The sequence below is a fragment of the Spermophilus citellus genome, assembly GCF_964194105.1.
Source record: "Spermophilus citellus genome assembly, chromosome: 2".
NCBI classification, from domain to species: Eukaryota; Metazoa; Chordata; class Mammalia; order Rodentia; family Sciuridae; genus Spermophilus; species Spermophilus citellus.
The window spans coordinates 14,212,763-14,237,468 of NC_138183.1; the positions used below are offsets into that span (position 1 = coordinate 14,212,763).

General features: G+C 54.3%; 1 protein-coding gene across 8 annotated transcripts; it reads left to right on the forward strand.

The window, feature by feature from the left end:
- The first annotated feature begins 571 nt into the window (after positions 1-571).
- Positions 572-23,958, forward strand: TRAF1 (TNF receptor associated factor 1). 8 transcript variants are annotated; one of them, XM_081282611.1, is made up of 9 exons: positions 719-990; positions 2,086-2,240; positions 3,529-4,263; positions 5,885-5,969; positions 13,015-13,080; positions 13,537-13,953; positions 15,329-15,506; positions 17,072-17,220; positions 19,286-23,958. In XM_081282611.1, the coding sequence occupies exons 3-9, from the start codon at positions 4,124-4,126 to the stop codon at positions 19,502-19,504; spliced, it is 1,254 nt and encodes a 417-aa protein (XP_081138737.1). In that variant the 5' UTR covers positions 719-990; positions 2,086-2,240; positions 3,529-4,123; the 3' UTR covers positions 19,505-23,958. The 8 variants fall into 8 exon arrangements, with proteins under 8 accessions (XP_081138736.1, XP_081138737.1, XP_081138735.1 ...); XM_081282609.1 differs by lacking the exon at positions 2,086-2,240 and having other exon boundaries at positions 3,529-3,665; positions 3,894-4,263; XM_081282610.1 differs by lacking the exons at positions 719-990; positions 2,086-2,240 and adding an exon at positions 572-654.
- The last annotated feature ends 748 nt before the right edge of the window (positions 23,959-24,706 follow it).

Here is a 24,706-nt window from a genome sequence, read left to right on the forward strand (position 1 = left end):
TTCCAGGTGGAACCCCGAGGTCCTCCTGTGCCAGAGCCTCTCTGCTTCCATCTGAGCTGCAGCCCCAGACTGTCTGCCTGAAACTGGAAGACAGCAGCTCAGCCTCTAATGGGCGAGAGACTTAAGTACACCCCAGGTTAAAAGAGAAAAGCAGAAGGTTGTTCCCAGTTCTAAAACTCCACCTTAGAGTCAAGACAAAACAAACAAAACAGGGATCATAACACACAAAGGGAGTTTCATGGGTGTCCCCAGGAAGGTCAAACAAAATCAGCAAGGTGGGCGGCCTCCTCCACCCTGGGCAGTCTGGTCCGCAGGAATTAGAGGTCTGATAAAAGAGGAGACCTGTCAAATCAGTGATTCGCAAAAAAAAAAAATTATTTTTTTTACCGTTTAAACCCATATTCTACACCAACGCTAATTTCCATAACTCTTTTGCTTCATATACACAAATTCATGGGGAACAAGTAGCCGTGGGGGTGTGGGTGTGCGTGCACACCCGCGGTGTTTGGATTAAAAAGCAGAAACGATTCCTCCATACAACCAGTTTTGTAGATGCGCAGCGCCTAAGGGCGGGCTGCGTCCTGATTGCGGCCACTGTCTAAACTTGGGCAAGCCTGGCAGTGCCCTGGGCTCTCTGCAGGAATCCACGAGCCGGTGAGACTCGGGGGGCGGGAATTCCCGCGGGCGAGGGGCCGCGGCGGGTCCAGATCCCCGGGGTGGGCTGGTTTCCGCGGCGGGCGCTGCGCTATTAAGTAAGTGCGGTCGCTGCACCCGGCTGGCGCGCGGAGGAGGGGACTGACTACTGCCAACGGGGGCTCGGTGCCGGCCGCCGGCCTCAGTTTCCCCATTCGGGGAGCGTCCGCCCGCCCCCGGGGCGCCCCCGGAGCCAGCGGGGGCTGTGGGGACCGCGGCTTCCGCCAGCCTGGCCACGTCTGGGGCCGCCCACCGGAAGCTCCCGGCCGGTGGCGGGGAGGTCGTGGCGACGCGGAGGTTGGTTGCCTTCCCCCGCAACCCGGGACCGCGGGGTGGCTCCGGCCCCGCCAGCCGCGCACGCCCCAGCTTGCGCTCGCACGGGCGGGGCTCCCCAAGTGCCGGCCTCGCCGCGCCGTACCCTGGTACCCGCGCTGCCAAGCCGGTCCCCAACTCACGGTCCTGGCCCTTCCTGCGGGCGCCTGGGGCACCCCTGGGGCCCGTTTGTCCTGAAACAGACTCGGGCTGGTGTTTCTGCGGAGCTCTGCGCGCTTCTGAAATTGTGACTGTGGTGAAACGACAGTCACCTGCCCTGGGGGGCGTATGGGCAGGGCTAGGGGCGACAGACTGGCCACCGGCATCGCGGAGCAGGGCAGCAGGGGCTGGGTCCAGGACAGCGGGGCGCGATGGGATGGAAAGCCCCGCGCCCGAGGGTGGCCCCTGAAACTTGCCAAGGGAAGCGGAGTCTGGGCCCAGCGCGCCCCAGGACCAGTGGGGAAGATTGGGGCACGCGACGCTGGGGACTCCGCGTGCGCGGATCTCCGTGGGTGGATCCACGGAGAAGAATCGATGGAGGTTCAAGGTGGTAGGGAAAGTGGGCAAGGAGACCGACGGAGAGCAGCCAGAGACGCAGGGAGGACTCCATCCAAAGGGGTGGGGGAAGCCAGGAAGCAAAGGATTCCAGAAGGAAGGGCCGAGAGCAGTCAGTAATCTTGGGGAAATGGTTCCCAGGAGACTCAGGCACCTGTGTAGACAGTCTTTTCTAGAAGGTCTGTCGAGAGGGGAGAAAAAAATAGTTGTGAGAGGAGGATTTGGAATGAGGGTTAACAATTTTAAAGCATATGTGATTAGAGCAAGGCTCTGGGCTCAGGCATGCCCTGGAAGCTACTGAACTGAGGACCTTGTGCTTCCTAACCTCTATTAACCTGCGCTTATTAAGGCGAGTCACTGATTAACCTCTCCCCGTCTCAGTTCGCTCATCTGTAAGATGAGGATAATGGTGATAATATGTGCCTCTGGGGGGGGGGGGGGCATGTGAAAATTAAATGAGATGGTGTATGTAAAATACTTAACAGTGCTAAAAAGTAATGCCTTTATTTTTTTTTAACTTATTAGAGCAGCTCGGGCATATTTTGATGCTGTTGGGATGGTGCAGCTAGAGGGAGTGGATGACAACTGGCCTGTCAGAGGGGACAGAAAGAGATGGAAGCTGCATGGAGAGAGAAGGCTTGGGTTCCTCTTCTATCCCAAACCAAGGGAAGGAGGGGCAGGTGGGAATGGAGGAAGTTTGCATGTTGGGGCATGCAGTCAAGTGTCTGATAGTTTGAACTAGAGTGGTGGGCTGAGAGTGCTGGGCAGGCTCAGGTGAGGGTAGAAGTCCTGATCTACACTATGGCCATAGGACACAGTGACCTCTTTGCCAACAGCCCCTGGAAGCCCAGGAAAGGTGGGCCGTTGGGTTTATCGAGGGCAGGATGACAACATCCAACCTGCCTTGCCCACTTGGGAGGCTCAGATTAAGTTGACAGATGTAAAAAATACTCTGTGTAATTTACCATTTCATCTTCTTCCCCGATTTTGAGGAGTCAAGGGGCTATGGCCATAATATGAGTAAAATGTCAAAGCCTTCCGAGCACATCACTTGGACCATGAACTGTGTTCTACTCTCACCCACCAGCTCATTCACTCATCATGAACATTTGGGTGAAGCGGTATCACTATCCCCATTTTTATAGATGCAGAAACTAAGGTTCGGGGAAGTAAAGCCCTTGTGTAAGGACTCTTAGCTAGTAAGTGGTAGATCCAGGATCCCAACTCAGGTCTGTCTGACCTCAAAGCCCCCGATTGGAAATCACTTTGAATATGTGCAGAACCCCAGTGGCAACTCAGTGGAATAGACAGATGTGCAAGGGTCATCTTTTCCATTGATCAGCAAGGGGAGCTCGGCTTGGAGGCTCTACCCAGTTGCCTTGCTTATGACTCTTCTGTGGCTGAAGAACTCAAACCCTGGAGACCCACAGCCCTGGTGCGAATCCCACTCCACCACTAGAGACTCTGTGACTCCAGACCAAGCATCTTGCTTCTCTGAACCTCTGTGTGACTGCAGAGGCATTCCCAGCAGGTTGTTGTATCGATTGGAGGGAGCAGACTGCCCAGCACACAGTGGACGCCAGGAGCACGGTTCCCACGGTCCACTTTTCCTGCAAATGTATCTACATTGGCTACTGAGCCCCACTCCCTAAGATCTTTATTTGTTTGGTGCTTTCTTCTCAGAGCAGGGAAGTGGTGGCGCCTGACCCGAGCATGTAGCCACCTATGACTTCCTGAGTGGGGCTGTGGGGAGAGGGCCCAGCGGAGTCTGAGGTCCTAAGGCCTTGGACTTCAAAGAAGGGGAGGGCTTTGTTTGTCACTGTTGTGACTGGTGCAACATGCCACCGGCAGGGTTGGGCTGTCAGAAGAATTTCTGCTCCCTCTTCTAGGCTTAGTCACAGAGTTGCCAAATCCTAAAGCCCAGAGACAGACCACCGGTTGAAACTTGCTTTTTTTTTTTTTAAACAGATGGGGTAACGAAGACCTACAGTGAGAAAGTGACTTTTCCCTGAGGTCACCCAGGTAAAAGTGACAGGGCAGAGCTAAAGAACCTTGAACCTGAATTTGGGACCAGCCTCCAGGATCCTGGGGATTTCCACCAGAAGGTGAGCACCCCACTGAGAATTTTACACTGCTCAGAGGTCCCAGGGGACAAGACAAGTGGCCAGCTGTGGCTTCTACTGATATGCCCCAGGGAGGAGGCAGAGGAAGCCAGCAGCAGCCTGCGGTTCTAAGGGGAACTCTGGCTCCTGAAAGTCTGTGACATGCTCCTTTTTCTCTGACTCGTTCTCTTGCTCTTTCTCACTCTAAAAAATGACTGGACACTCCTGAAGCTTTTGGTCACCATGTAGGGGATTTTTCTCACCACGAAGGGTAATTCCTGCTCCATCCCTGCTGTGACTCAGCTGTGACGTTGAACTACACACAGCCAGAGAGGAAAAGATCAAATCACCAGAGACTCTGCTCACCAGAGAGGGTGGCCCAGGCCAGAACCCTCCTCTCCTCTCCCCACGGACTCCACAGGGCTGCCTTCTGGCCTGGAGCAGCTTGCACGGCCCCCGAGATGGCCTCCAACTCGGCCAGCAGCCCCCACCAGGCCCCTGATGAGAATGAGTTTCCCTTCGGGTGCCCTCGCACTGTCTGCCAGGACCCAACAGAACCCAGGGCCCTCTGCTGCACAGCCTGTCTCTCTGAGAACCTGAGGTGAGGGGACGAGAAACAGAGGGTGGGCAGGACGAAGGTGTTGGGGAGGGACCCCTGATGGAAGGGAGGCTGAGAGGAGCCAGGGACGTGGGACAAGTGACTGTACCTCTCTGGGCCTCAGGGTCCACACCCTTTTCTCCTTGACCCTGCCCCTGTGGCTGTGGGTAGAAAGAGAAGTAGCCACAGAAAGATTTCAGCCCCACAGTGTCCACACTCCAGGCCCACCTCTGCACTCACTGTGGGGCCCGGGCATCTCTGAGCCCCAACTTTCTTGTCTGTAAAGCAGTTTTCTGCCTTGCAGAATTGTTACAAGACCTAATGAACAATACTCCAAAAAGCTCTTCTAATATTGAGTATTCAGCTCCTTGGTGAATGACAAATGGTTCAACAAATATATCTCAGTACTTGGCTGGAAACCCCTTAAAGGGGACAAAGATAAGATAAAAATACATATCTATGTAGAACATTTATATTTAAAATTTGAACCACTCAGAAGTGTATGGCATCAGTAGTACATCAGCATCTTGCCTTAAGCAACTGTTATGCACCTGCTATATGCCAAGTACTCTTTCCTTATGCCCTCAGAACAACCTCGAGGGGTGAGTACTATTATAATTCTGTTTTACAAATGAGGACCCTGAAGCCTTCTAGAGAGATGAAGTCCGCTTGCCCCAGGTCAGTTTCCTGGCATAAATGTGCTCTCGAGCAGCCATATGCTGTGACCATGACCTTTTCTTTGGGACTTTTCAGCTTAAGGTGGGAAACCTGAATCGAGCTGAATGAAAATTTCAAATGTGACAGAGAAGAGGGAGGCAGGAGGTGTGGGAAGGGGGCAGAAGGTCCCGAGAGTGGAAAGGGCAGGTGGGGAAGGGAAAGGCACAAAGCCCCTGAGCACAAAGAGGCTTCTGTCCTGCTCAGAACTCATTCCACCCTTGGCCCATCCATAGGCCTCCAAGGCCTCAATTTTCTCACCTGTAAAATGGGTTAAGTCAGTAAAATTCACTGAGTCAAAAATCGCCTGGGGACTTCATAAAGACACATGTGCGACCCAAGTCAGAATCGGACACCCTGTCCTAACTCCACGCTAGATGATAACTGAGACCCCCTTCTTGATCTAATAGGCCATGATCATCTGTAATCACCAGATATAAGAAACCAAAACGCAATAGAAGGTGCTGAGAAGAGTGACTTAATTACATGTCCTCAGTCCCTGTCTGAATTCCCAGAGCCAGTTATATTTTGGAATTCAGAATTTTTTCACATTTTAGAAAAGCAAGTCAGTGTATTATATAATTCTTCCAGCAGGGATAGGGGCATCACCCTGTAATCAAGCACTTTGATGTTTCTACAGTGAAACATACAAGTAGTCACACCAAGTGGAACGAGCAAGGGTCAGTTCAGGTCAGGTTTGGCTGCCAAAGAATTTTCCCACAAACCACAGAAAAATATGGGTGCCCCAGGCTTTGGAGGTTTGAGAATGGCGGCTCCAGGATTCTGGACCTGTGTGACCGCTGCTGTCAGCCACCATGGTGGGCAAGGCCTGGGCTTTTGGAGCTGCCAGCAGAGTGAGTGGTGCAGGGAGTGGACGCCACACTCAGGGCATTTGCTCATGTCTTCCCAGGAACAGCCCAGATGGGATCTGTCCCAAATGCAGAGGGGACAACCTCCAATCTGAAAGCCCAAGGAGCCTTCTGACTCAGGAGAAGGTATGTTGGCACAGCCAGGAAAGAGCATCGTTCTCTTGATTTGTTCAGGTTGAAGCCGACAAGGCAGCTGCCCAGCTGTCCCCTGACAGGTGCACCCTCTTTTATCTTGAGTCTGGACTGAATTCACTTTATGAGCAGCGAGGAGATTGGCATTCACCGTGGGGAAGCGTCTTCCCCAGAGCCACCTGGCTGGTCTGTGATAGAGTTAGGCTGAGAACCACGGTCTAGACCAGCCGTCCACAAACTGTGGCTCCGGTGCCAAATCCGGCCACCACCTGTTTTTGCACAGCTCAAAAGCTGAGAATGATTTTTATATTTTTAGGTGGTTGAAAAAAAATCAGAAGAAGAATGGTATTTGGGGATCCATGAAAAGGACATGAAATTCAAACCACTGTGTCCATAAAGTTTTATTGTCCATAAATAAAGTCACACCCACCCATTTACATATTATCTGTGGCTGCTTTCTCCCTGCAACGGCAGAGTATTTGCCACGAGACTTTGAAGCCCAAAATAGTTACTCTGAGGCTCTAATGGAATAAATTAGCCAGCCTCCTGATGCAGGGTTAGATCGTTATCAGCTCCCCCTCTTCGGCTCTGCCAAGCTGTGCTTCTAGAAGTAAGAGACACCTTTAAAATGTGAGGGGTAAGGAGATGTTCTCAGACACCACCATCTAGAACTCTGCCCCTGCAAACTAGTAGAACTCTGCCGGGTACCTGCACAGCCCAGAAGTTTCTACATCCCATCCACCGGTTTATGAAAAAAATTAAAAATAAGCAGAGTGGACTGAGGTTATAGCTCAGTGGGTAGAGCACTTGCCTCCCACATGTGAGGCCCTGGGTTTTATCCTCAGCACCACATAAAAATTTTAAAAAAAGGGTATTGTGCCCATCTGCTATAAAAATATTTTTTAAAAAAATAAGCATAGTGAATTTTTATAAAGCTAAATTATCTCCATTTATAGAATCAACTAACTATACTCTGAGACTGTGTCCTTCCTGTATATGTCTTTGTATAAACAAAATTCAATAGTAGATGATAGTTTTTGGTAAAACCTTTACCAGGTACAATAAAAAGATAGCAATCTTTACGTTAATGTAATCTTCCAAGTAAAGCAACAAAACTCTCGTGGGCCTGTGAATGCAAACAGGTAGGAATCACTGCTCAAAATCCAACCCCCTCATTTATTTGTGAGTCTGGCATTTGAAGATGGTTTGGGATCATTCACTGAATGGCTGGAGGCAAATCCCAGGCGCTATTTCTTCCTCTGTAAAGTGAAGATGTCAGGTTGGTTCTGCGGGGCCTCTGCGTATCTGTGATGTCCAGGCTATGGGTCAGCAGCTGCCCAAGAGCTCTTCTTTGCATTTGCTGAGCCAAAGGCTGGTGCGTCTCCCTTCTCTGTGCTGGTTGGTTCCTGATGTTCAGAAAGTTCGGGGGAAATTCCTGCCCTACCCCGCTCTGGCTTGGAGGGCTTTCCCGAACCTTCCTCGGCAGCCCTCCTGTGGCAGGATCAGGTACACTTTCTTGGGCCATGTAGGAAGGATTAATTTGAACCACTGATCCATGGGAGAACTTCCTGAGCCTCCTATTTGGCTGTCGTGCTAGAGAGAGGCTTAGACTCTGGGGACTCCAAGGGCCCTGCACAACCCAGTGTGCAACTTGCTGCCTTGAACTAGATGGCACGACGTTTGTGGTGGAGCAACGGGTGTTCCAACAGGCTCTGGGCATAGGGGCAAAGGCCTGTTAGATGCAGGCAGACCCCCCTCCCTTCTGGCTTCCCCACCCAGTGCAGCTGTCTGCCCCGCTGAGAAGGAGCTGGTGGGGCTGAGTCAGTGGGCTAATCACCTGCACAAAGCCACAGAGTGGAAAGACTAGGGACTCCTCTGGCTCCTGCCCCGATGGGAATTTTGGGGGACTTTTGACCAAGGGAAAGCAGGTGGTTATCAGTGGATACTTTGCATCTGTGGTGATGCCTAAGTTGGCCTGTGTATCTGGGGGAAGCCAAAAAGTGGAGACAGGGTAGAGGGACCGGGCTGGAGACTAGGGGAGTGAGGCCCAAAGGTGCCCACCCCTGCAAACACGCCATCCGCTTATCAGCTCGTCTGCATCCTCTGACTTATTAGATTAATACCTCCCTCAGAGGGGTCTAGAGTCCTGCACCGGCACCTGGTGTAAGTCACACGTATTAGAGGGTTAACGTGACCTGGTTAGAGACTTGGTTCTTGCCTGGAGTCATCTTTCTGAAGAAATAACAATGAAGTAGGGGACGAACCAGTGAGTGGAAAAGAACTCTGTGTGTGCCAAACCCCCACGATGGGAGTGTTTCTCTCGCTCCCTTCCCTCTCTGACCCATTCACAAAGGTCAAAAGCAAGCTGGCATCTGATGCCAGGGGCTCGCAATTGTGCCTAACTTTTTCTAGAGTCTGAAGATGGTAGGCGTTTGAGCTGTCTAGTTCAGTGTCCACACCGTGCCGGACCCCTGCCGTGAGGCTTCATGTCCTTCCAAAGACAGGGAGCTGCTACTCCATGAAACCTCTCCACGCTGGGGACTCTGACAACTGCAGTGATTTTTTTCTTTACTTGTGCTGAGCTAAAATCTGTCTCCTGTGAGGGCCACAAAAGGCAAGTCAGCCTCCTGTCCCCAGGGCCCTTCCTGATCTGGGGTAGACACATACCACATCCCTGTTGCATCTGTATGTCTCTGGGGCAGATGTCCTCCATCTATGTCCCCTGAAGTGTGATGCCTGGACATGAACCCCTGACAGTTTACATCTATAAGCTCACTGACCAGCAGGCATCCTGTGTGGTGTGTGGTGGAGGCATGTTCTCTATGCGGTCTCCAAATGGGGGCTTACCCATACCCCCAAAATGTGTTGTGCGTGCGTCAGCCTTAAGTGCTAGAACCCACTGAGTGCTGTGGAGGTCAGGATTGGCTAGGGCCACCTTCGACCAGGAGAATCAGGCAGGGCTTCCTAGAGCTGAGGACAGCAGAGAGGGAACTGGCCCAGATATAGAGGAAGGGCAGGAACGAGCAGCAACAGACAGCCAAGTCCCCCTGGAGCTAGGGTGCCTCCCGGTCAGCACCAGCTGAGGCTGAGCAGAACCACACACACACACACACACACACACACACACACACACCCAGCCCCGGGCCTCCAGATCCTCGGCCAGTCTCTGTGACCAGTCTAGTATGGTGGGCAGCACCTGGCACATGCAGAGCCTCCTTGTTCCACACAGTGGCTGCACAGAGGTGGCCCTTCAGCTCCTGGCACCCTCCTAACACATTCTTGGGGGCCCCCAGGTCCCTGAGTGTGGGCCTCCCACGGGGACCTTCTGTGACCCGATCCCAAAGGGCCTGGGTACCAGGCTGGTGGGGAATACCCACACCCAGAGGCTCCTCAGACACAGAGGGCACGGGCTCCCCGGGGGCTGGCATTCTGTTTTCTCTGTGTTTCCTCCTCAGAGGAACTTCCACTGCCAACTTTATTTTGAGCAATTTGCAAGCAGTGAGGCCATTCACGTAGGGTCCACTTGTGGCTCCAGGCGTACCCTGTTATTCCTCTGAAACCCTCTGTGCCACTGGTCCCTGCCTTCAGGTGAGGTGAAGGCTCCGTGATGGGGAGAAAGGACCTGGACGTGGCCCTCAGGCTCTGGGCTGTACTCACCTGGCCCTGTTGCCTCCTGTGAGTCCCTGACCCCCTCCTCCTCAGAGCCCTGTCCCTCTCGCAGTGCTTAGGCCCCCAGAGCTACACAGCTCTGAGAGAGCAGCAGCCTCGCCAAGGCTTGGAACTGTGGGAGAGAAAACCCAGACTCAGCTGGCGGCTCAGCCCAGTCTCAGTCTACGTGTGAGGCTAGGCGGCAGCTAATCCAGCCCCGCCTGCTGCCAAGGACGGTGCCGGGACCCGCGAGACAGCATGCAGAAATGCCTCAGTCCTCTGTCATTGCAGGACGTTCTGGGTACACACACATCTAGGGACGTTCTTACCCATCTGAAGAAGTCTGATAGAGTTTCATAGAATTAGTTGTCACAAGCTTGAGTCGTGGGGGTTAAAAGAGATGCATGTGCTACTGGGTAGAGGCCGGTCATCTGCAGGAAGAATGTTAATACCAGTCATGCTACTGCTAATGGCTCACATTTATCGAACGTGGTATCAGGCAGAAAAATGTGCCAGGGACGTCGGCATCATATCCCTGAACCTGTCCATGGTGCTCGTGGCTGTTCTCTACTAGGGCCGCCTTAACTAAGCACCAAGATGGGGTGGGCAGACCCCGCGCATTTGTTCTCTGAGTTCTGGAGGCTGTGAAGTCCCAGACAAGGTGCTGGCGGGGCTGGATTCCTCCATGGCCCCTCTCTGGTTTGTAGGTGGCCATCTTTACTTGGTCTTCTGCGTCTAAATGTCTCCTTCTGGTAAGGGTACGAGTCCGATAAGGCTGCACCATATGACCTCATTTTAGCCTGTGGCCCTGTCTCCACAGTCTGACATGCTGGGGGGGAGGGGCAGCTAGAACCCCAACATGTGAATGGCGGGGGCCCCTCAGCTCATGGCAGTGGCAAAAGAAGGCTGTGGCTATGATTAGATGCAGGATTCGAGGTGGGGCAATTACCCCGGGCTCCCTGCGTGATCACAGGGGTCTTCCCAAGAGGGGGATGAGAGTCAGCAAGCCATGCTGTGCACTGGTTGTGAAGGTGAGGGAGGGGACCCCAAGCTACGGCTTGAAGCTATGGCAGCTGCTAGAAGCTGAAAAAAGGAAGAAAATAGACTCCCCACTACCACATCCAGAGGAAACGCAGTCCTGCCAACACCTCAGTGTTAGGACTTCTGGCCTCCAGAACTGTAAGATAATAAATTTGTGTTGTTTTAAACCATTAAACACTCATGGTATTATTTTGCAATAGATAACTGATGCTAGCACACAAGTGTAGTATCTCATTTAATCTTCACAAGGACTCTAAAGGCGAGCACTGTGGTCCCCATGTCACAGATGGGGAAACTAAGACAGAGAAGTTAATGACTCTCCCAGGGCCACCTGGCTAGCATGTGAAGTGACAAAACAGGCTGCAAACCCCAACCCACACCCCTAAGCCCTTACTCTCTGAGGAGGGAGTGATGGCTGATGAGACAGGGCAGCCTGGCTGATCTCCGAGGCCCCTCGAGTCGCCCTGCCCCTCCTCCTCCAGGATTCGACTGGTCACAGCCCACACCTGTACACACACGTCAGAGTGCGACCCTGATGTCCGCTTGGCGTTTTACCCCCAAGCTGGCTTCCCTGCTCATCCACACCATAAGGGCTCTGCCACAGAAGGACACACCTCACTCAGGGGATGCTTCAGATTCCACCGCTAGCGTGGCCACTGTCACCTTCTTACCCCTCTGATGACTCACTCCAAGCTTCAACCTTAGAACTGCAGAGGCTTTGAATCATGGACGTACGGAAACGCAGACCCCGAGATCCCCCAGGTCATGTGCCCAGCTCCCGGGCCCCTCGGCATCAGACTCCTGGTTCCCACCTGTCATCAAAGGGACCTGCGAGGAGAGGGGGGCTCTGTTACCGCTGACTCCCCAGAGCCCGTGTCTCCCTGCCAAGGCCGCCCTCTGCCCATCTCCCATGAAGCATCTATTTTCTTTTTTTGGCTGGGAACAATTTGTCCCTGAAGCCCAGTATGGTGGGGCAGGGTGGGCCCCGACTGGTGGTGCACAAGTCCCAGGCCAGCTGCTCATGACGCCCACAGCCCTCTGCTTGTTTTCCTGTGCACAGGGATGGCTGGTGTCCTCCTCTGTTCTTCCAGATCCCCTTTCACTGTGCCCCACAGACTTGTTCCTTCAAATCAAAATAATAAAGCTGTTGAAAAGTTGAGCTATTATTTACATGCAGTCAGATTCACTTGTTTTAAGTATACAGTTTGATGAATCCTGGTTAAAGCATAACACCATCTTAACGGTAGTTCTGCCCTGGAAAAAGCTGTCGTGTCCTTGCACTGTCTCCTCCCAGCTTGGATCAGCAGCCCATCTAATTTCTACCACTGTAGCCTTGTTTTTTCTAGAATCCCTAAGAATGGAATCAAGGGCCCTGGTGGGGGGCATGCACCTGTAATCCCAGCAACTTGGGAGGCTGAGGCAGGAGGATCACAGGTTGGAGGCCAGCTTTGGCAACTTAGCAAGATACTATCTCAAAAAACTAAAAGGACTGGGCATGTAGCTCAGGGGCCGACCACCCCTGGGTTCAATCCCTAACATCAGGGGAAAAAAAAGAGTAGAATGGTACGTCATCTTTTGTGTGACTTCTTTCATTTAGCGTAATGTTTCAGGGTTCACCCATGGTGACTCCTCTGTTACTATTTAATTCCACCTGGTGGATGAGCAGTGTTCTGTAGTATGGATGCACATTTTATTAATCTGTTCACCACTTGGTTACATCAGATTGCTCACAGTTCAGGTCTGTTCTGAGCAGAGCTATCAAGAACATTCTTGGGCTGGACATAAGTTATCTTAGAAGGATGGTTCAGCCTGATAAGATGCCTCCACGGTGTCTGAACCCAGCAGCATGAGAAAATTCTCCTGCTTCCCTTCCTCGCCAAGACTCGATCTCATCACAGCTTAATTTCATCTGCTCTAGCAGGTGGGGAGTGGCATTTCACTGTGGTTATAATTCGCCTTCTCTGATGACTGGTGACACAGAGCGTCTTTTCACAGGCTGATTCGTCATTCATACGTCTTCTTTGGTGAAGTAGCCATTGAGTATTTTGCCCCCAGACCAGTGGGGCCGATCACACAGTGAATGATGAGCACAGAGCCGTCCGTGTACAAGGGGTCCTGGTGCTGCTGAAGATGACAGCAGGGGCCCTGGTTCTGTTTTGAAGGAAGGTCATAAAAGGGCTGCGGCTCAGAGGGTGGAAAGGAGTTGTCCAGGCAGAGGGAACAGCATGTGCAAAGTCATGTGCCCAGCCCACCTCCTGCCCTGATGGAGCCTGGTGCTGTACTGAGAGCCCTAAGGGTGACCACAGGGATCCCCATAAAATGTCCTCAGTGACACCGTTATTATTTCCAGGTTCACCCTGAGGTGGCTAAGGCTGGAGTCGGGTGTCCCTTTGGTGCTATTGGCTGCTCCTTCAAGGTAAGCATCTGCGTGTGTCCACTGTGGTCATGTCCTCTGGGTCTCCCTTCTTGAACCCCTCTGACATTTTCCTATAACATCAAGCTGCTCCTCTGGATGTCCCTTACACCAGTGACTTTCCAAATGACAGGTCTCTCTGTTAAGTCATCATAGTACTCAGGGAAGTTCTTAATGTCTCACCCAAACTTTGCTGCAGGTCATGAAAGTGACCCCCCACGCCTCTCTCCATGGTCCTGACTTGGGATTGTGTGGCAGGGGAGGATGGCTCTGTAGAGGCTGGGAGGCATGTGGCTCACCATGGGCGCGTCTGGTGCCGGGTCCTCCTGAATCCCTCCCACGGCACAGAGAGCCAATCCCCTGGGCTGGGGAAATGGGTCTGACTTCCTGGGTGGCCTTTGATGCCAGGACCCTCCTGGCCCATCCACCCCTCTCCAGTGATGGCCTCTGTCTCGGCAGGGGAGCCCGCAGGCCGTGCAAGAGCACGAGGCCTCCTCCTACGCCAGCCACCTGAGCCTGCTGCTGGGGTTCATGAAGCACTGCAAGGCCCAGCTGGGCCCTGGCCTGGGCTCTGGGCCCATGGCCCTGGAGCAGAACCTGTCAGACCTGCAGCTGCAGGCGGCCGTGGAGGTGGCGGGGGACCTGGAGGTGGACTGCTACCGCGCCCCCTGCTCCGAGAGCCAGGAGGAGCTGGCCCTGCAGCACTTCCTGAAGGAGAAGCTGCTGGCCGAGCTGGAGGAGAAGCTGCGTGTGTTCGAGAACATCGTTGCCGTCCTCAACAAGGAGGTGGAGGCCTCCCACCTGGCCCTGGCCGCCTCCCTCCACCAGAGCCAGCTGGACCGTGAGCACATCCTGAGCCTGGAGCAGAGGGTGAGGGTGAGAGGCCCTCAGGGTCAGCTCAGGGAGGCCCCTGCCACCCATCACCAGAGCAGCAGGCCGGCCTCCCCCTAACATTCACAGAGCAGAGGCGCCCCGTCTCTTGGGCCCCAGGACCTTCCAGGCAGAGCCCGGGGTCAGAAGCCCCAGTCAAGGTCAACCCTGACCCCATCCAATGCTTCAGTTCCTTTGCCGAGCTGCTCCTGGGATAGGGCGCTCCCTCCTGCTCCGGGCAGCTCATTCTGTTGCTGGACGTTTTTCACTATGAGAAAGTTCTTTCTTCTACTAAGCTCATGTCTCTGTGTCTCCCCTGCACTGTTCCTAGCCCTTCCCCCCACCCTGGGTCCACAAAACAAGTTCAGCTTCAAGTCCCTTCAGAGAAGGATAGTCAGTGACTATGTCCTAACCAGCTTTTCCTTCCTTAGGCCAAATGCCCAGGGTCTCTCCTGTCCTTCAGAGCCTGTTGTTTCCTGTGGTCTTCATATGCATGGGCTCAGTCTCTAAAGGATCATAATTGCTTGGAGCCAATATAATGGTCCCAGGTCCCAGACTGACTCCAGATAATCCACCCATCTGTCTCCTCCTTTATTCCAGAGCTTATACTTTTCCTGTCATATCCAGTCACTATGCTAATGTTGCTTTTTATTTTGTAGCAACACTGCATCATTGTCTCATACTGAGAGAGGCCTGGATTTTAGTTTTGGCTCCACTACTAACTTGCAGAGTAGCTCTAAGCAAGTCACTTTCTCAGAACCTCAGCTTCCCCATCAGTAAAATTAGGGGTTGAATTTTCCTTAAGGGCCCTCACTTCAATCCCTGGCTCCCTCACCTGAGGATAGTTTTGTTCTTTCAGATTTCGTTAGGCAATCCCACTAGCAAGGCTGAGCACTGCTTAGAGTGGCCAAACAAAGCCTTTATTTATGGAACTTGCCGCAGGGAAAAGGTACATCTCCTGAGGACCTTGTCTTCTCCCCAGCAAACTTCCTGGCTGTCCTTTTACAGGCTGGCCCCCTGCCAAATAGGAACACGGATGAAGTGAGCATAGGCCCAGCTGGTCGGAAAGGCAAGCAATCAGGCCTCCCAGACCACGGTCAGAGCCTTGTGAGAATGTGGAGGAGAGGCCAGCTGAGCCAGGGCCAAGGGCGAAGGCTTCCCCAGGAGGGGACAGGGCAGCTGGTTCCTGATGGATGACTAGGAGTTGGCCCCTCGCAAAGGAAGGGAAAGGGACTCCAGGCAGGAGACGTGCCAATGCAGATGTGTGTGCCCCGGGGGGTGGGGAGCAGGACAGCAGGTCAGGGGCACGTCCGATCCACATCCCGCCATCCCCATGAGGTGGGGATGGCGGGATGTCCCTGCCTGACTGGGCTTCCTGCAGGTGGTGGAGCTGCAGCAGACCCTGGCCCAGAAAGACCAGGCTCTGGGCAAGCTGGAGCAGAGCCTGCACCTCATGGAGGAGGCCTCCTACGACGGCACCTTCCTGTGGAAGATCACCAACGTCGCCAGGCGGTGCCATGAGTCCGCGTGTGGCAGGACCATCAGCCTCTTCTCCCCAGGTAACAGGGCACAGAGACCAGGTGGGCAGGAGCCAGTGCTGAGACAGTCCACAGGGCCCAATAGGCCAGGGCCCAGGATCATGCTGGGACCGGGGACAGTGGGCACGCTGTGCCCTGACCTCTGGCCCTCAGCCACACACAGCAGTCAGTGGTTCTGAAAATAGGAATAAAAATCGTTAACCCGGAGGCTTTCTGTGTGAAAGAAAGGGCAACGTGAGCCACAGCCCGTGCAAATGAGGGGGATTCTGTGGGATCCCCCCCATGGAGAGCCCTGGTCTGCAATTAGACAAGGAGGGAACTGGGTCAGACCGGCTCGCGCTGGTGTCCGGTTGGTCTGACTGTGGGCAGCTCGAGTGGGCGGGTTGTGTGAGGGGAGCCGTTCTTGCTCACTGCTGGGCCCTGGGTTTCCTTAACTCACTGACGTCTGTCACTGTAACAGTGCATGTCCTGTGCATATAACACTCCCATTCCTGTATACGTGGCTTCGGCCCCATCTGCACTGCACCGTGTGCTGGGGACTGGGCCACCACTCAGAGCCTCCGTCACCTGGTGCCTGTTTCCTCGACATCATTCCGTAGTTGAACAAACTGAAGCCCAGGAAGGCTAGATCCCACCAAGGCTGCAGAAGCCAGATGTGGAGCGTGTGCTTCCCCCTCCCCACCCCCCGCCATGTCACTCCTGTGTATCCAAGTGATCAGGGAGGGGCCAAGAAGGAGGAGGAGTCCCACCGGTCACCTGCGAAGATGCTTCCCCCAGGAGACTGGGACAATGGCGAGGCAGCAGAGTGCTACACCCCAGAGCAGGACCAGGTCCCAAAGCCGTTTCTTCTGCGGGGTGGACCTCTTCATGGGGTAGCCTCACCTCCTGCCCCCATGTGAGGCTAGACCTTTCCTCCTCCATCTTTCCACAGAGGGGACAAGCCAGCCTGCCTCTGGCTTCCTGCTCCACCAACACCCAGTGATGAGTCAGCCTGCCCCTCCTCCACCACTTCCTGCCTGCCCCACACCCTGCCTCTGCCCAGGGAGGTGCCACCAAGCTGCCAGCTGTGGTGGGAACTGGTTCCGATGGGATGGCCTTTAGAGCTGCCCAGAGCGAGAGCCCAGCCATTGGCCTAGGACAGCAGAAGGGACCAGTGTTGGGAGGTGGGGTCCTGCTCTGCCCCCAGCACCCAGTAGTCACGGCAGCCATTCTCCTTCGCGGGCTGGTCTCCTAGATCACATGCAGGCTGGTGAGAGCAGGGTTCTCCAAGAGGGTCCTAGAGCCAGAGCTTATTCTCTGGTATCCCTGGAGAGTTTATCAGAGTGCAGATTCTCCGTCCTCACCAACACCACAGAGCCAGAGCTGAGGGTGGCCCTGCGTCTGTGATACAGAAGGCCAGCCGACAGCCATTAGGCTGCCCGACCTCAGGGAGCCCATCCCTCTTTGACTCGCTCATTGAGAAGGCGGCCGGGCTCCCACGGAGCTTGCCTGGTTCTGAGCTGCTGACCCTGGGTGCATCTAACCGCAGTGCCCGGGTCTCCTCATCTCCACCTCCGGGCTCTGCTGACCCCTGCTCTGCCTTGCAGCCTTCTACACTGCCAAGTATGGCTACAAGCTGTGCCTGCGGCTGTACCTGAATGGGGACGGCACCGGGAAGAGGACCCACCTGTCACTCTTCATCGTGATCATGAGGGGGGAGTACGATGCTCTGCTGTCCTGGCCTTTTCGGAACAAGGTATGGGCCTGGGCGAATGTGAGGGGAAGGGCAGACAACCTGTTTAGCCATGAACTGGCCAAGTGACCTGGGCACGTCCCCTGCCCCCGTGTTTCCAGTTCCCCCTATTTTAAAACAAGAAGCTGAGTTTGCATCTAGTCAAGGCTCCCTCCAGCTCCTGAGTCCAGCAGCTAAAATGTCCAGAACAGCGAGCTCCCCAAGGGCAGGAGCGTGCGAGTGGAATTCACAGAGTGGCCTGATAAGGAAAACGTCCAGGAGGAGGTGCTCTGAGGCTAGGACAGAGGCGGATTCGCCGCCACAGTTAAGATGACCAAAATCCAGAACACTGACACCACCACATGCAGGGGAGCCCATGCCATGCTGGTGGGAATGCAGAATGGCGTGGCCACTTTGGAAGACAATGTGATAGTCTCTTAAAAAGTTAGCATGCCCTTACCCCACGATCCCCCAGTCATGCTCCTCCGTGTCTGCCCAGGGGAGGTGAAAACATGTCCTGGATGTTCATAGCACCTTTATACCTAACTGCTGACACTTAGAAACAAGCAGGGCATCCTTCAGCAGGAGAACGGGCCAGTGCCTATCCAGACAACGAAGCATTGCTCCATGTGCATGCGCTGTCCAGCCACGGAAGGACGTGGAAGCCTAAGTGTGTGTTGCTGTTCAAAGAAGCCAGTCTTGAAAAGCCAGTCGTACTGTCTGATCCCCACTGTGGGTCATGAAGACAGGAAAAAAGATCAGTGGTTTCCAGTCGGTAGGGGAGAAAAAGGAAGGAAGAGATGGAGCCCAGAGGATTTTTGAGGTCCACAAAACTATTCCATATGATACTGTGATGATGGACACACGTCCTCTACACTTCTCAAAACCCATAGAATGCACCACACCAAGAGTGAACCCTAATGTGAACCACGGGCTCTGGTGGCCAACAGGTGCTCGAGCAGATTCATCTTTGGTAGCGGGTGCACCTCTCTGGGGCAGGGTCTTGATAGCAGGAGAGGTGCCAGTACAGTGCTGGGGATGAAAAATCTCTGCACTTTCCACTCAGTTTTTCTGGGAACTTAAAACTGCTCTAAATAATAGTGTATTAAAAATTTTTAGGGCTGGGATTGTGGCTCAGCGGTAGAGCGCTCGCCTAGCACGGGCGGGACCCGGGTTCAATCCTCAGCACCAAATAAAAATAAAGGCATTGTGTTGTGTCCATCTACACCTAAAAAAATAAATTTAAAAAAATGTTTAAAGGACGGTCAGGAGAGGCTGGGTATCCCCACAGGTGAACAGCAGCATCTAGTGAGGAGGGGTGTCAAGGCTGCAGAGCTCAGCTGAGGTAGGGAGCGAGCCAGGTGGGTCTGGGTACGGGTCAGTAGGCAGTGGTTCCCAAAGCTACTTCGGATGCTTTTTAAAAACACCAGCACTGAGATTCGCTCCAGCAAGTGGTAAGTGCTGAGCATCAGGACAGTTAACCCGCCCCGAAGGGATTCTAACCTGCAGCCAAGGTAAAGAACTACTTCAGTAGGAGAAGCAGCTTCAGTTCCCGACAAACATTTCAGGGACATGTGCCAGGGAGAGGGGTTCATCTGCTTCTTAGGAGAGCACACATCTGCTCTGTGAATACCAGAATTTAGGTCAGTGTCACTGGGCTTTGGTTGACAGCCCTGTCTGTTCCTGCCTCTCTGCTTGGACCCAGAGGTTCCAGCTGTGGTTGATGAGTCAGAAGTTTCTGAGCCATCGGGCACATTTAGGATACTGAGTCCAGCCTCCTGCCCCACCTTCAGCCCTAATGGCCCAGTAAACCTGACTGTGGCATTGGGACATCCTCCAGCCTGCCTGCTGGGTGGGATAGCTGATCCTAATCTAGGACAACCCCTGAATCTCCCCAGAATACCAGGTGCTTCTGTTTACAGGGGTCATGCTGTACCCTGAGAGTGTCCTTACATGGTTTCTTTGACTCTAGTCAGACCCGGCTAAGTGTCACTGGGGCCACACAGGCAACGGGCACAGAGCCCCCCACCTGGGCCACTGAGCCCCAATGCTGCCCAGGCCTGATCTCTCACCCGTCCCTGCCCTGCAGGTCACCTTCATGCTGCTGGACCAGAACAACCGTGAACATGCCATTGACGCCTTCCGGCCCGACCTGAGCTCAGCGTCCTTCCAGCGGCCTCAGAGTGAAACCAACGTGGCCAGCGGCTGCCCGCTCTTCTTCCCCCTCAACAGGCTGCATTCGCCCAAGCACGCTTACGTGAAGGACGACACCATGTTCCTCAAGTGCATCGTGGAGACCAGTGCTTAGGGCAGGCAGGGCCCCTGAGGGAGGACCAGCTGAGACTGGGGGCCTGGCACCCACCACCCCGGGACACAGGATGATCCAAGACTGACATGATCTGTGCAGGACCGGCAGGTTCACCGTGGCCGCTGTCAGGATGGCGTGACCTTGGGCTGGGCCGTACAGGCAGAGGACTAAAGGAGGCGGGCGGGGTGCTCCCGTCCTTGCAGCCCGTGCAACACTGGTAGGCCCAGGAGCGGCTCCACCCTGAATGTTGATGTACCCCGAGGGGCGCCCAGTGAGCCTGAGCAGGGAAGCTTGCAGGATAGGAGGGTCTCTGCAGGGCCCCAGTGGAGAACTGGCCACATGCTGACTCCCTGCTCAGGGCCAGAACAAGGACCAGGGGAAGGGGCAGGAGCCAAAGTGGGTTCAGTCTGTCCAGACCTGGACTGAGGCCCTCGTCACCAGAGGACCACGTGAGGGAAAGGGCATCAGCCTGGAGGCTGCATTTGCGGACCTTTAATGTTTCTTAGAACCAAGGAAGCCCCATTCCACACCTGCTGGCCCAGGGCAGCCTAGTGCCACAGAGACTCCTGGGAACTTTCAGGAGCCTCCTGCCCTTGGGTCCCTCCGTCACCTTCAATGCCACCAGGCGGGCTGAGCTGGCCCACACCTCCCCTGGGGCCTGGAAGCTTGGTTTCCCCTGTGAGCAGACACAGCCCCTGTGTCTGGTGTCTTCACCAGCCAGAGCCCCCCTTCCCTTCATAAGACCAGGTCACTGCAGGCTCCGGGGAGCAGCCGTTGAATGTGGAGAAGAGGAGGGGGCAGAGACCGCTTTCCACTTCCCCTACCTGGAGGCCCCCGTTGCGGGGCTTTCCAGAATCCTGTGTCCAGTTCACTATCCAAGTTACTCACTTCTCAGGTTTGACTAATCAGGACCGCTGGGCACCGGGCAGAGGTTGACCTTTTAAATATGTATAACAACCAAAGAAAGAATGTTTTTTCAAATCTCTTTGAGGTTTTCATCCAGTATACAGTCGTGGTCATCCCAAGCCACACTTGAGAAGGCCGTCACTGAGCTGGAGGTGGTACAGCCAGTTTTGCGGGTGGCATCAGAGGCCGCTGTGCCACAGGCACATTGCCCCTTGGCCTCAGGAGTCTTCTCCTTTCTGTAATGGGGAGACCCTCCCCAGCCTGCCTCCCGTGGTGGGTTCTGTGATAATGCTCAAGGCAGGTGACACACAGGAGGGGCTGGAAAGAGGAGCCCCTGCAGCTTCCTGCCTGTCACAGTGGGTTGGTGGCCCTTGCTTGTCTTCTCACCTCCCAGGGGCCCTGAGACTTCCCATGCCACTTAGGGCATCAGGTCAGGCCCTGACCCCTCACTCCTGCAGCCTCCCCGATGGCTTACTGGGGCTGCAATTGACTTCAATCCTCAGGGCTTTGGGTTCTCATCTGTGAGATGGGTCATTTGCCTGCCTGTTTCCCCTAGCGCAGGGTCTGGGAGATCAAAAGACCTGACAAGAACAATTTTAGGGGAGGAAAAGCGCATTTGACGCTGTTGGTTTCAGAGGTCTCAGCTCCGTCCCTCTGCCCGAGGTGACGCAGAGCATCATGGTGGAGGAGAGCAGCTCAGGACATGGCAGCAGGAAGCAGAGAGAGACTACTCTGCTCACCAGGGACAAAATATATACGCCAATGGCATGTCCCCAATGCCCCACCTCCTCCATCCACACCCCCCCTGCCTAAGTGACCACCCAGTTAACCCATTCAGGTGGATTAATACACTGATTAGCTTAAGGCTCTCCTATCCCAATCCCTTCACCTCTGAATGCCTCACTGTTGTCTATCACATGAGCTTTGGGGGACCACCTCATAGCTGAGCCGAGGCACGGACATCCGGGACGGTAAGGTAAAAGCTCCTCTCTTGCTTGTCCTCCCTGGGGAGTTACCTGTCTGTCCCCATGCACATCTGGTGGTGGTGAGGGCAGCCTCATGGCCATCAGAGTGTTCAGTGTCCAGAGACTCCGTCCTCTCTGCTATGGACTTGGCGAGTCGCCTGCCATCTCTGGACTCCACTGTGGACGGTGGGCGGTGGCAGATGCAGGCCAGCTGCACTGACCTCGCCGGAGTCTGGGCACTGACTGCTGGACTGAGGGAGGCTTCTTGCCACTGGGAGTGTTGGTGGGGTCTTTGCTCCGCCCAGGCCCCTGCATCTTGGGGAGCTTAGGATCTGGCCCTGCCTGCCCTCACAGGGCCACTGGTCAACATCCTCACAGCCCATGGCTCTGTTCCTGGGGTCAGGATGTGCAGATCACTTGAGACCTTATCCCCAGCCTCAGCCTGGCGTCTGGTCGAGATTGAATGCATTGGAGTCCAATAGGTCCAACAGTCCAGTTCTGGTCCTGGCTCTGTTACTTAGCGTCCTCAGGCAAGTTATGTAACTTCTCTAGGCCTCAGTTCCCCATCTGTAAAATGGTGCTAGTAACTTCCACCCTTACAGGGGTGTTGAGGAGTTGAAGTCAGGCAGTGCACGGCAAGAATTGGTAGAGGTAGCTTGGTGAGCTTTCTAAATGGCATCTACTGTTACTTCCACGGCCACTGTTACCAGTTCAACCCTTGGCCTTCAGCCCACTGATGGGAGCCAGAAATCAAGACCATAACACCCCCCTTCCCAATGGTCTGGCTCTGCCTCCCAATCCCTGCTGACCTCAGGCTGGTCCTTCCCCTTGCAGGGCCTTGGCCACCCGCCTAGATGTAAGAGGGTAGGAACCACAACCTCTTCACCCCAGGCCACAAGAAATGGCCCAGAGCCAGACATTCAGGAAGCAGTGACTAAGGGCTATTCCACAGGCTGGGCACCCAGTCCCTCGGAAGTTGATTCTGCAAAGCCCTGATCTGCAGCTGGCCAAGAGGGAGTAGATGCCCCACCCCCTGGGCTGATGTTGCCTAATGGTGAGCTGGGTGGGCAATGTGCCCAGCGCTCCTTTTGGATTGCAATCAGGTGTTTTCAAAGCCCGCGTGGCCCTGGACCCTGTCCTTCTGCCCAAGGGCTCTTTGCAGGTCAGCCTAGGTTGGGGTAGAGCAGGAATGCAGGGTGGGGGTGGGGGGAAGGAAGGACCTGACAGAGACAGAGCTCCCCTCCTGCTCCTGTCTGGCTCCTGCCCATGGCTGGCCCTGTTCATTAGTGTGGATGACACTTTGGCTCAGCAGTAGTCTTTCTGGGGGCACCTGTGGAGACTGTGAAGTGAGCACCCAGAATCTCAGGCCTGAGGGAACCTGCAGAGAGTCTCACTCCAGCCACCTGCCCACTGGGAGCTGGGCACAGGGAAGGTGCACGAGGAGCTCAGGGGAGCCAGCACCAGGCCCCAGGCTCAGTCTTCTCCCAAAAGTCTCAAAAGGCTCTGGCCTGATCCTGTGCCCCCATCAGACCACCTCACTGCCCCACAGGAAGAGCAGAGCTGGGGGAGGGCTGAGCTTTGGGCAGGACGTTTGCCAGGAGGGAAAGCCTGCTAGCTGCTGTCCCCAAGGCTTTCTAGAAGAAGGCAGGGGACCAAAAGGCTCTGTGGGCTTTGCAGGCACCTAAGGTTCTCCATCCTGTCCAGGGCACTGCAGGCCAGGCAGCCGGGGTGCAGTAGTTCTCGCCCCTAAAGGCAGATCAGCCTTGGCCACAGCTAAGCCATAGCTCCAATGTCGGGTGTCTCTGTGACCCTTTTACACAGCGCTCCATTTCTGGCCCTGTCCGCCTTTTTGCCATGGGGCAGGGAGCCAAAGCTCAGAGAGGGCATGGGGAATGTGGCATGGTGGGACCGGCTGGACTGTCAACTCACTTGGAACCTCTGGCAAGCTCTTCTTTACTCTGGGCCTCAGTTTTCCCATCTGTAAAATGAAGCAGGTGAACCATATGGTCCCTGGGGCCCCTCCTTGAACTGAGGTCTTTTGCACGGGGCAGCAGCACCCCTAACCTGCCACTAGACCCCCTTTATAGATAAATAGGTACCTACACACTGGTGGCTCGATGCAGATTAGCCTAGGCAGGGAACACTCTCCCCGGAGCCTCCAGATGAAGCGCAGCCCTGCAGGCACCTTGACTTGAGCCCCATAAGTCTCATGTCAGATTTCTGACCTCTCGAACTATGAGAATAGATTGTTACAGGTTTAAGCCCTTAAGTTTGTGGTCCTGTTACAGCAGCCACGGAACACTGATGCCCATGGCAAACTGTGGCTACATCAAATTGAGATGGCGTAAGTCTAAAACACATAAAAGATTTGGAGGACTCCATAGAAAAGAGAATTTAACTTATTGCTTATTTTTTATATTGACATGCTGAAATGATAAAAATTTTGACAGATTAAATATATTATTGACATTACCTTCACCTGTTTTTTTTTTTTTTTTAACTTGCCTTCTAGAAAACTTAGATTTACATCTGTAGCCACTGGACAGCATTAAGGGTCTTTCTCATTGCCTCAGCCAGGAGGAGCAGTGTTCTGCAGCCAGCTCTGTTGGAACTGGGGATAGGGACCTTCCCTAGGAAAGGAATCCCCCCGTCCCTACACCCACTGCAGGTGAGGAGTCCTGTTTCCTACCCCCTCTCCTTCACGCCCATCTGCATCTGGATCAGGCCATGTCCTTCTGAGATGTGACAGCTATTTTTAGTGCTCACAGCCTCAGCACAGCTGGTTTTGAAGCTTGCTGGATGTGCGCCAGCTCTGGGATTTCCATCTGCCTGCTAATGGGGGTCTTGAGAGAACCTGATTCCATGGCCTGGAGCCTTCCAGGGCCTGTGAGCAAGCTCCCAACACCCTGGCAGGTATAGATGATCTTAAGCCCCAGGTTTTCAGATGATAGAATCAAACCAGGAGGTGGCCGAGCTGGGCTTGGAAGCAAGGTGTTCTAGACTGAGGCTTCCTCCAACATTTCCCAGCGACTGGGACTGTGGGTGCTGCCCACTTAACTCTGAATGATTACCAGTCTCACGTAGGCTTTCTAAGGGGGTGTTCTATGCCTTGGAAAGTATTCTTCATGTGTGCATGATGCTGGAGATTGAACCCAGGGCCTCGCACAGGCTAAGCATGCACTCTGCCACCGAGCTACACCCCAGCCTTAGGAAAGCATTCTAAGTGGGACAAGAGCAAGCAATTGATTTGGTGGGTGGGTAGATGAGACTTGGCTTCAGGTTGTACAACCCAACATCTCCAGTTGAAGTGAGTCAGAATAATAAAACGGAT